The following is a 12,070-nucleotide window of genomic DNA, read 5'->3' as shown; positions in this document are numbered from 1 at the left end:
ATGCAGACTCTGTGACATTCTTTACACAAAGTCTGAATGGATGAGAGACTGAGAGACCACGATTCAAAACCTGGTAATTCAGGACCCAGGGAGCCCAGGAATCTGTATACAAGCTTCGTAGACGTTTTTGCTGCCAGAGATGCATTAGTCAAGTAAACAGTTGTTGTTTCTTCCAGAATGTGGTTGCATACATGCTAATTTGTTTTTGTTCTAGTTCGGTAGTCCATATATTTAGTTTTTTTCCCCCACACAGTGATACTATAACCCACCAATCAGTCATCAACATACTACTGTTAGCATTACCACCTGAATTAAAAATAGCAAAAGAAATGATGACCTCATGTTGGTGCTTAAAACACCCTCACTCCACCAAATAAAAATTCATCACCATCAACGCATTTGGATTGTATGTTACTCTATCACAGACATCTTATTATAGATGAGCCTTTGTCTTCTGGATTTTAATAATGATTTTGTCTGTGCGTTGGCACTAAATCACCCTCCTTAAAGTGTGCTTATCTGCCTGAAGGCCTCTTTTGAGTGTGGTAGGTACGGCGGGAGGATAAATGTGTGGTGGAGCTTGTGAGCATGCCGCAGATTACCTCGTTTATTTTTCGTGTATACATCCTCGCTTAGAGCTGTAGCACAGAGAGATTGCACAACTTCAGGGAGCTCTGGCATGATGGATGTCTCCCTATCTGAGGATTTGTGGAACACAAACAGATTTGAGCCCCAAACTGTGAAGGAGGGGAAACATCTTTCTTTCTTTCTCTCCATAATTTTTTTTTTGGAAAAAGAATGTGATGTTTTATTGCATTTAAATGAAGCACCATGTCAGATTTTCTTGTTTTATTTATTTATTTATTTATTTAGATATTTAATTTTTTTTGTTTGAAGAGGTATGCCTGCTTCCCTTGAATGTCTCCCAGTCAAGGTTCGCTGCTCAAACGGCCAAATAATTTATTTGGCTCCGAATGCCGTCTCGTTTAGGGTCGTAATGGGAGCGTGGGGTGCAGAGGCCTGGTCTGCCTCTCCGACAGGGTAGACTGGGGCTTAAACAACCTTCACACGTGAAAAATGAAGGATTAAATAGCAGGAGCCGAACGTCTTAAACAAAGAGACTTGGAAAGATAATGCTTTTGGCCTTTTTATTGTGTAAAAGCCTAACAGCACTTCAGTGGAGGTTCGATGTAGGGATTTCTGAAATGCTGGGTCACTCTGGGTGGCAACCCTACAACAGTTTGGCTCTTCTAGAAAGACCCACAAAGCTGAAAATATTACTTTATCCAGCATTATTCTTTAGGGTCTTTAAAAGGACTTGAGTTCAGACACGTCGTCATCACTTGCGCCAAGGATGACCCAAATTGTGAGAAGTTTTACATGCGGATGTCAAAATATTAACATGTTAAGGGTTGATTGTTTCAGGTTAATGGTCACTCCGACTCAGGAGATTGTCTCGCATGGCCGCATAGCCCTGGCCCTGGCATGTCACGTGCAGGATTTAGCAATATGAAAATTTGCATTACGTTCACTTTATTGTTTTCTTGTTGTCTGTTAATTCCAGTCTGCAGAGTGCTCACTGACCCATGTATTTAAAAGAAAAAAAAGAATGGGGGGGAGTGGTGAGGAAAGGATGAAAGAAAAAAAAAAAAAAAAAACTCCCAGCATACTTGTGTGCACTAGAGTTTGTATAATGCATAGTACATTTGGACATGATGAATAAAAAAAATAGTGGCAGTTATTCGTGTTTTCATTCATATAATGTATAATAGTTAAATTACTTATTCTTGTATGTATAAGAATGCATTTCTCTGTGTGTGTGTATATATATATATATATATTTGTGTGTGTGTATATGTACACAAACATATATGACTCCTAAAAATACACACACACACACACACACACACACACAGATATGTGTGTGTGTGTGTGTGTGTGTGTGTGTGTGTGTGTGTGTGTGTGTCTTTCTGTCTGTTTACATGACATTTCATATACATCACAGATTTGGACCACACTGGGCGTAAATCAGTCATGTAAACAGACATGTGTGTGTGTGTGTGTCTGTTTACATGACTGATTTACGCCCAGTGTGGTCCAAATCTGTGATGTAATCAGACTAATGAAGTGTAAGTGTAAGTGTAAGATATTAGCCACAAATATAATGCATATTTGCACAAAGCCAAAATGTAACAAACCTTTGCCTTTAGTATCACACCACATTGCATAAGAACTGAAACTGAGCCTTTTTTTACCCAAGCCAAAACAACAAAACCTTGGCCTCGTTCCACCTCTTAAAAATCATATGAAGTCAGCCAAGAATCTGTCAGAGATGTAGAGCGAGAGGGAGGGAGAGAGAGAGAAACAATGTTCCACATCCGCAGTGCTTCTGGTGAGCATGGTATGTGATTAGCTAAAACAGAGGTACATAGAATAAATTATACTTAAAGCATTTGTTGCAGTGAAATTGGGCTGGCAAGGAAGAAGGATTCTTTGTTTTCCTAAGGAAGGTAAAAGACAAGAAAAGCTGGGTGTTGGCTGCACCCAGTCTTGGCTCGTGCACCTGGGCACAGTATGGTTGTAAAATTTGCCGCGTCCTTTCGATATTTTGATGAATCTACAGTGGATGGTGTTTTTAGGCGAAGAAACCAAATCAGTTTACTTTATTTTGCACCTCCCCCACCACTTACCCTTCAAAAGCACACCAAGAATGTTTGAAATGTTGTGTGCCTTTGGGTAACAATACCACAATTAGCAAGGGCTGCACTGTAACTCTGCTCCTGGTATGGAAAATGACCATTTTTGAAACTACTATTTGACAAAACTGCACTGGTTGGGAAAAACAGTGATTTTAGGATTAGTTGCAGACATTTACAAGAAAATGTAACAGTGATGATGTTTTTGACAGTTAAGTGAACTCTCTCTCTCTCTTTCTTTCGCACACCCACACAAATATATATAGATAGACACACACACACAATACACATATATGTAGGCTACGTGTTTATGTATGTGGTGTATTGTCAGTGTAACCTTTAACATCCATTTTCTGGTCATATGTGTGTTGCTCAGTGCAAAGCACAAAGTTTGGTAGGTTCTTTTGGTTCTGATTATCTTTGTTGTTATGTGAATCTTTTCTAATAGCTGTTGTTCAGTCACTTCTTGCCCTATACACAACGCATGCATCTCTCATCTCTGCCTGGGCAGTTTTTGATTTAGCTGAATAATTGGACTAAGTAATGAGGTTAGTAAAGATTTACTGATTGTTGTATATCAGCCATAATTTTCTTCTCTGCCCTACAGTTATCTCCCTTGGTTTGAGATTTACTACAAGCTGCTGAATACACTGGCCGACTACTTAACAAAACACCAGGCAAGTCAAGAAAAACTTTATTTTTTTTTAAGTTTGACATATAATTACATAATATAATGACACAACGTGTAATCTGGCTTGAAAGAAAAATCATGTCCATTTGAGGGCTTTGTGCCTTGTTTGTACCCTCTGCACCCCTCCCCCCCTCCAAAAAGCCTAATACTTTTACGGCTTTGCACAAGGTCTGGGTCATTTGCCACATTCACACCCCCGCATGCTAACGTTTGCTCTCCAGAGCTAGCTCTCTGATGTCTCCACTTCACAGAACCGACTTCTCCCTTGGCCAAACCAACGACGCTGCCACCAAACACACCCACACCACTCCCGAGAAAACAACCGTCACGCTCTCACAGAAGGCAGTTGACAGAATAAAAGTTCAGATTGAAAAAAAAAAATGAAGTTAAAGGCAGATGTAAGGTTGACGACCTAGAGAGCAAATTATTTTGTTGGTCATTTCTATTGAGTCAGAAATTCCGAAATTTCACTGATGAACATTGAGCTTGCAAATCCTATTTGTTTGTAATGTAATTTGATTGAACCCAGAGCCCTATTAGTGGGTGAACGGCGAGCTGCCGTCACTACGGGAGGCCTGAATCGCCAACACTGAAGTTCATTCCTGAAGATTTAGTGGAAAACAAATGGCAGGGGAATACACAGCACTTTCTCTCCCCCACCTCCCACCCCACAGCCCTTCCTCATCACCTCCTCGAAGCTATGCAGTATCGGCAGAATTTTTTTTTTTTTTTAAAGTTTGAAGGAGAGAAGGGGGTGGAAAGTATGTGACTTCTCTTCCACCGTATGAGATGTTGCTCGGGGATGATGAGGCAGCGTTTCGAGGGCTGTGGGGAAGGCTGAGGAGTCTGCTATCAGCATGCCTGACATGCAGCTATGCCTTAACAAAGCTGCTCAGAGGAGGGGAGGCGCACGGTGAGGAGGGCAAGCCTCCCTCATGCAAACAAATCACCGGCTAAGTACACGCCGGAGTCAGAGGGCAAAGGAAACGTTGTTGTGTCATGCAAACGGCTGAACCACTTAGCACACAACTTCTTATTGTCATTCTCTTGTCTGGGGTGTCACTGCATCTATTTATAGCTTAGCAGTATCTACAATAGTCATCAGCCGTAGCTCAGCTGAGGGTTCTTGGCATTGTTTTTATTTGCAAGCTTAAGAACATAACATCTAGAGACAAGCCTTTAGTGAAGTTGTTAATGCGCAAGTTAGAATTGTCCAAACACAGCGAAGAGGGAGAGATTGTTTTGTCGTCCCATGACAGAAGTGCTGTTTTTGTGTACACCCCATATTTATGTACCTCACAAATATGCCATGTTGCTCAAAGGAGGAAAGTGCCTAAGTGTAGGTTAGGGCGCGATGAGGATACATGATGTGTTTTTGTTTATGCCTCCCCCCTTCTCTGTCTCTGCCATGGCTTGTGAAGGAGATGCTGACTGACGTGAGAGGGCAGGGGTGGTGAGGGCGGGGGGGGGGGGGCGACAAAGGGGTGGGGGGGTGGGGGTGAAGTGTTTCCCGGGGGTTGTGTCACTGGCCATGCGTGTGAGCATCCAGCTTGGCCGTGAAGAGAGGCAGCAAACCTCTCTTTGGAACTAATGCACAGAAGCGAGAAAACTCTGAAAAACATAAAAACAAACAACATGCGTAAAGAAAATATGAGATAGAAAGAGAGGCAAACATAAAAAGGGAGGTGGGTCGGGGACAGACAAACACAAATTTGTTTGATGTGTTATTGACCCGTGGCCTTGCGACAGCACTGCTCAACACTCCAAGACGCTGGGCATGTCGAAGGTGCCGCCCGGGGAAAGTAAATCATCGTCCTGTCAGAAAGGCCCGTAAAACGCCAGCGCATAATCCTGGGGCCTTGGTTTTGTGGCAGAGCGGATCTCTGACAGCCACTTAAAGCCTCCAATTCTTTTTTTGTTGTTTTTTTTCCCCCTTGTTTTTTGAGCGGGGAAACCTTTTTGTTAATTACCAACAGCCGATGTATGTCGTAAATCATCCCCAGAATAATAAGCTTCTGCAGCGGCCTCAGCCTAGTCTCTTAACCTCTGGATTGCTCATTAAATGTGTGTCAGTCTCATGTTTTTTTTTCTCCCTCTTTTCAGGTCTTTTTTTCTCTCTTCCCTTTGGGTTTATTCAGTTTTAGTAGACACCCTCTGAAATGAGTAGGGAATTGACAAATAATTTTCTTGATTTGTCATTTGTTTTTTTTGTTTGTTTGTTTTTTTCCCGTTTCATTCATGTTTTGTTGACACTGCTGTTTTGTTTCTACTCTTGTGTCTATGCAGGAGGATGACTTGAATGACATGTTAGAATCACTGCACAGCTTGCCCGTGCCAAAGCCCAACACTCCCGTCAATCTGAGTGTGGTAGGTATTCACAGTACTGGCCCGTGGTGTAGGCAGCGGGTTTGTGGTGGTGGTGGGCCGGTGGGGACTTGACGTTTTGTTTAGAAACAGAAGTGGCTTTAACAGCGTCTCTCAGCGATAACACTCCCCTGGACACTGTTAACCCTAATGGCCACTTTCACAACTCATCATACTCTCCCCTCCTGTTATCGGCTACAGGATTAAGTGTGTTTAAAAATAAAGTCAGTCTGGTGAGCAATGCTGGCATGTTTTTAGGGTTTGAGATTATCTTTTGGATTCTTACTGGATGGTATTATCCTTAAAAAGACCTCTACATATCTGTTACAACTGTGAAAGAAGCCAATTGCATTGTGTGTGTCACAGTGGCCCCACTCTTTGTCTTAAGATAGATTTTGAATGCATTTTGCTCAGTAAATTGTGTTTATTAGTAATGGTCAAGGTAGGAATTTGGCCATCATCAACTTACTGCATAAGGTCAGATGTATATTATACATGTCCATGCGATTCATACAACACACCCATGGAACAGTTTACACACTTGGGACAGTTTACACACTTGTTTTATTATTCACACATGATTTGCTCTGATATCATCAACAGTTGTACTGTAACATGTAACAGTGCTGGTGTCATTATTCTGGAAGACAGAAATGGGGAAAACTGTTTTTTTTAAAGTTATATATTTAAATCTTCCAGGAAAAAAAAAACGTAACTCCTATTCAATCCAAACCCCCCCAAGTGGTTTAATTATTTTGTAAGGACCCACTACTTTGCAGGAATTCATGAGTATTGAGAAATGAATTTACAGTTTAAATGGTTTTACAGGCATTTTCATCTGCCTCTATAAAAGACAGCTGTTTTTGTCTGGTACTCATAATTTCTGGCAACTCATCATAATCAGAAAAAGCAATAACGCGGATTTAGATTCAGCATTTGACTGAAAAGGGTATGCGATATTTTGTTGATGACTTTTTTAAATTTTTTTATTATGGCAACATGGAAAAGCAACCATTACTTTCAACATTCTGTTTCTGTCTTTCAACTTTCCATTCCTTTCAACTGTCTCTGTGTCTGTCTCTGTCTGTCCCAATGAGACTGCGTGGCTGCATATTGCCACGGGGCAAGTAGTGAACGCTTCAAGAAGCCAAGAACCGGTGAGTTAAGGAAAAAGTGGGAACGAAAGAAAACTCCCACAAACCTTGCACAAATTGCATGAGGGAGAATAATTTTTCCAGTTTCGCCAAATAAGCCTTTGCCATCTTTTTTAAACACTCCAACCAAAAAAACAAAACTATCCTGGGTTTGTGATGTCTGTGTCTACTCTTTTTTTTCCTGGAAAACAATCAAACTTTGTAAATGATTAATGGCACGCTCCACTGCTGTATTCTCTTTTGGAATATCAGAAAACATGTCTTTGGTGTGGCTTTAGAGGGAAAGGCAATTGTGCTCAAAAAATCTCCTTGATGCTCTTCCTATTAACCCACATATCACATGTTTAGATAAACAGCAGCTTTTAAAAGAGAAAACAAGAAGTGGGCTTCTGCAGCCCCCAACACAAGCTCTTGAAATAGTTTCATTGTTTTCGTATTCCTCCCAAGTTTGTTTATCATTCTCTGTAAGAAAGTCTGCATCCCGCCATTTCAGACGCTGTTATCCTCAGTGGTGGCATCGTCTGACACAGCAGCAGGTTTTTTTTTTTTTTTTTCTCCCTGACATTTCGTCACAGTCCTCAAGGAGTGACATGTCAGTGTTGACAGTCCCATTATTTCCTTACAGCTTAATCCAGAAACCCAGTGGCAGTTGCCAGACAGTGTATTCATTTACTGGCTAAAAATATACGTTTCTGGTCACTGGGAAAAGCAAACTAAGCAGCGCATTCCTGGTATCAAGGCAGGACTGCTGAATGTATGATCATAGCTCAGCAATTACAGGAAAAGTGAAAAGGTTTCATAGGTTTTTCAACGTAAAGACATAAAAGTCTGTCCCTGCTGCCTGGGGCACAGTCATAGTACAATAATAAGAGGAGGAGTGATGTGGTTCCAGGGCGGCTTTATGCTGAGGACTGACATAAGACGGAAGTCATCAATGGAGGGCTTTTCTCAGGATTGCCTTCTCCTGTGTCTGACCACTGGGCTCTTCTCTGAGGTGGTGGGCTTACTTACCCCTCTCTGCTGGGCTTTCCAGAGTGGGAAGTGGGTGAGGATGACACGGCACATGGACAAAATAAATCATTGAGTCCGTCTCATGCTCTATATCTATGGTGGTGGGTGGTGGTGGTGGTGGTTTTGTAAAACTAGGCACTAGGCTCTGTATCTGTGTGTGATTGTGCTTTTGTTATGAAGCCAGTGTCTTTGAGTGTGTATTTGTGTCTTTCTTTGTGTAAACGTTGTGTTTTGTGTTTGTTAATAGGTGAGTGTGCGTTCTGTATGTAGCTATACATCGTGGTTCGTGAAGTCCTGCTGTGTGTGTGTCTGGGCAGTGGCCTTGTGCAGCGGAAGACCTTAATATGAGGGAGCAGGACTCTGTGACACCCGCCCTCACCCCCATCCCCACCCCTTGCTCCTCACCCCACGTCCTTGTCAGACGAGAGCAGAACAGCAGGCCCGTGTTGGCTTTATTTATTTTTCATTTATTTATTTTCATTTTTTTTTTTTTTGATGGAGTGCAGAGCTCAGCCGAGCAAAGTGGAGCAGAAGACATTGATAACGAGCTGTATGATAATATGCGATCTCTACAAACACAGCCAGCCAGATATGGAGCCAGCTGGAATGCTGCTGCTGTAGCCGCCTCTCAACCCAACTTCCAATCACCCACCCACCATGCGCGCGCACACACACACACACACACACACACACACACACACACACACACACACACACACACACACACACACAGACACAGACAGGCAGGCACACACACAGACAGGCACACGCGCGCACACACACACACACACACACACACACACACACACACACACACACACACACACACACACACACACACACACACACACACACACACACACACACACACACACAGGCAAGTCAGAGAACTGCAGACCCTGCAGAGTGATCTGTGTATGTGTGTGAATTTGAGTGTGTGTGTGTCTTCAGGCCACAAGTTTGTGGGAAAGTAAATACAGACACACGCTCACAACCAGCTTTGGTTCTTAGCCCTTAGTTCTTCTCCTACGACAACCCCTTGTTCCCATCAATGAAGCCACACTCGGAGTTAAGACGCTCAAGTGCCGTAAATTTCTATGTTCATTAAACTCCTCTCTACAAGCATATCACAGGGCCACATCACAGTCATCACAGTGTCTTTTACGGTGATGCAGTTTGAGTGGGAAATGCCTATAAAGTGCGGAATAGAAGACGGAAGCGGTAAAGACTTGGTAAAGTCCGCTCTACCACGGCTGGAAATGTAAGGACATGCCGATTTAATCTGCAGTCTGAAGGCTGCAGCCTGACCTCATGCACCCCAAGCCACGGATGTGGTCTTCGCCAGCCGAGGTGTCCTCGCTCCAGGGTTTTTCAGTCTGTTCCTCTTAACTGCCCCTCTCGTCTCTCGTCTTTTTGATTTCCCCCGTATTAAAATGGTGTCCCCGCTCGCCCTGTCCTTGAACCGCGGCGCGCTCGGTCTCCGAAGTGGCAGTGAGCGGGGCAGTCTCTCTGCCTCTGAAGCTTTAATAAAGACCTTGTTCTACATGCCCACGTCTCAGACTCACGTCTGAGGCCCTCTCTTGGGGCACCCACGCCCGTATCGACTGCTCCTGCAATATGCATGACACCGCTCGCTTGCACACACACACACACACACACACACGCACACACACACATACATACGCACACACACACACACACACACTCTCTCTCACTCTCTCACTCACTCTCTCTCTCTCTCTCTCTCTCTCTCCCGTTCACACACCTGCCACAATCCCAACCGTGAACCATTTAAATCAAACAATGAACAAGATGAGTGGTAAATCATTGAACAAAGGGATGGTCTTTTCTTTTGTATTCCTTCCCCCTTCTCCTTTCTTTCCTCTCGGTCCGTCCTTTGGTCCTTGAATGGTGTGTGAAATATTTGCTAACCTCTTTCTTTCTCTGTGTGTGTGTGTGTGTGTGTGTGTGTGTGTGTGTGTGTGTGTGTTTTATTGTCATCTCTAGCACTCATACTTCATTGCTCCTGATATTAATGGACTTCCCACCATACCTGAGAGTGTAAGAACGCTTTTGTTTTCCACTCACATTGTGTTTTGTAAAGGTTTGAAAACTGATAAGACTCCTAAAATATTATTTTCTGGTGGTTTTATAATAAATTAAAGGGCAGATCGTTTTTATTCCTGATTTGAAATGTATGAATTTGGTTAGTATGAGTACATACTGTATACCATATGACCATGATTAAAGTAGTGTAGAACAGTGTGTGTGTATATGTAATGAATATAAAATAGTGTGTGTATAGAATGATCGATATCATATTGATGGCACTTGCTCTGTGCCCTCAGAGGAACCTGACTGAGTACTTTGTGGCTGTGGATGTGAACAACATGCTCCAGCTGTACGCCAGCATGCTGCACGAGCGGCGCATCATCATTACCTCAAGCAAGCTTAGCACTGTGAGTATACAGCCAGCGGCCTCTCTCAGCAGCCTCACGGGCCTGCCCAGGGACAGCCACTCACACATGTACTGATGCTGATGCATGCACAGAAACAGATGTATGTGTATACATGCTCATCTATAGACAAACCCATGTCCAGACTGTATGACGGCATGTACACACATAGTTCCAGGGTTGTTCTGGGACAAAGTGTGTGTGTGTGTGTGTGTGTGTGTGTGTGTGTATCAGAAGTAGGTAAAAACACACACACACACTTTCTCCCAGAACAACCCTGGAACTATGTGTGTACATGCCGTCATACAGTCACACACTCTTGGCTTCATAGGTCCTGCAATATCTGCTGTGGTTGCTCTCTCCCTCTCCCTCTCTCTCCCTCTCCCTCCCCGAGATGACATAAGATATATGAGCTGAGTCTGAACTCTCAAATGAAGCACGCACAGGTTTGATCCCTAGAACAGATTCGGCGCTTTGAGTCGGGGAGGCAGAGACACAAATCACCCCACTGCAGGTCTCTCCCGAAGCACGAACACGCCTAGCTGTCCCGCCGGAAGCCACGCTCCAGTGAGATCATGGCATTTCAGGAAGCGAAAGGATCTGCGCAGCCGGGGAATCAGTGTAGCCATCTCGTAGACTGGCTAGAACTGTGTGTGTGTGTGTGAGTGTGTGTGGAACCAAACCACCAAAACCACAGGTCGACTATGAGCTGCCACTCTGGACGAGGACGGCGAGGCGGCCGTAAATTATCAGTTATTAGCGCTGTAACTCTCTCACATAGTTTCTGTCCGGCCCCTTTGCGCCAGGAGAGGCGAGGGGGAGGCGGGTGGCTTATCGTGTGCGTGCTCTCGGAATACCCAGGATGCTTCGGAGAAAGGGAGGGAGGGAAGGAGGGAGGGAGTGAGAGATAGAGCGAAGCGGGTGATGTCATCCACCACACCACTATCTCCTTGGCTGCTGCTTCCAGGCGTGTCCTGTGTCTGTGCACCAGAAGGTTCGGGATGGGATGGGATGAGATAGGTGTGGAGGTGGTTGTGTGTGTGTGTGTGTGTGTGTGTGTGTGTGTGTGTGTGTGTGTGTGTGTGGGGGCCTGTAGGAGTCAGCTCAGAGTTGCCCAGTCCTCTGAGTATTTCATTCCTCTAGAAAAGAAAGCTAGGGGTATGAAGAAAGAAAAAAAAAAAAAAAAAACGCTGGCCAGCTCATATCGTGTGTGCAGTGACACCAGCGGGTCGAGGCGAGTAAATCATTACACTCCCTGGCCGCGGGAAAGGCTTTGTTCCGTTTTCATTTATTGACTCTGTACAGGAAGGCAGGATTTTCTTTTTTTTGGGTGGGGTGGGCGGGGGTGTCGGGGGTTGATTTACCATCCGTCTGATGCAAAGAGACAAATTAGTGTGGGTTTGGTGAAGCTAATACGACGCAAGGGCTCGTCTGAAGTGGGTCGGTCGGAGTTCCACCTCCGGTTCGGGCCTTTCATCTCACTGGCAGCTCCAAAACACCATCCGTCCTCCTCATCCTACTCTTAACCAGTTCCCGTGTTCACGTGGGCCACAGCACCAAACTGCCCGTGCACCATTCCCAGAAATGTGAATATTGATGTGTGTGTGTCTGTGTCTGTGTGTGTGAGACTTGTGGCATTGTTTTCTCCAAGACGCTCAGTAAGAGGATTTCGAGCTGGCTTGGGTGTGGTCCAGCTGG

General features: G+C 44.2%; 1 protein-coding gene across 3 annotated transcripts in view; it reads left to right on the top strand.

Moving 5' to 3' along the window:
* dennd1b (DENN/MADD domain containing 1B) overlaps positions 1 to 12,070 on the top strand; it is a 99,698-nt gene that overhangs the window by 42,079 nt on the left and 45,549 nt on the right. For 2 of the 3 annotated variants that reach the window (XM_031575465.1, XM_031575468.2), the window contains exons 6-10: positions 3,304 to 3,373; positions 5,674 to 5,754; positions 6,849 to 6,908; positions 9,924 to 9,977; positions 10,265 to 10,375. In XM_031575465.1, coding sequence (XP_031431325.1) covers positions 3,304 to 3,373; positions 5,674 to 5,754; positions 6,849 to 6,908; positions 9,924 to 9,977; positions 10,265 to 10,375 — 376 coding nt within the window. The remainder of the gene's footprint in view (positions 1 to 3,303; positions 3,374 to 5,673; positions 5,755 to 6,848; positions 6,909 to 9,923; positions 9,978 to 10,264; positions 10,376 to 12,070) is intronic. The other variant, XM_031575466.2, reaches the window with a different exon arrangement.

Source organism: Clupea harengus, chromosome 10, assembly GCF_900700415.2.
Source record: "Clupea harengus chromosome 10, Ch_v2.0.2, whole genome shotgun sequence".
Taxonomy (NCBI): Eukaryota; Metazoa; Chordata; class Actinopteri; order Clupeiformes; family Clupeidae; genus Clupea; species Clupea harengus.
This window is presented reverse-complemented; position numbering and strand designations above follow the sequence as displayed.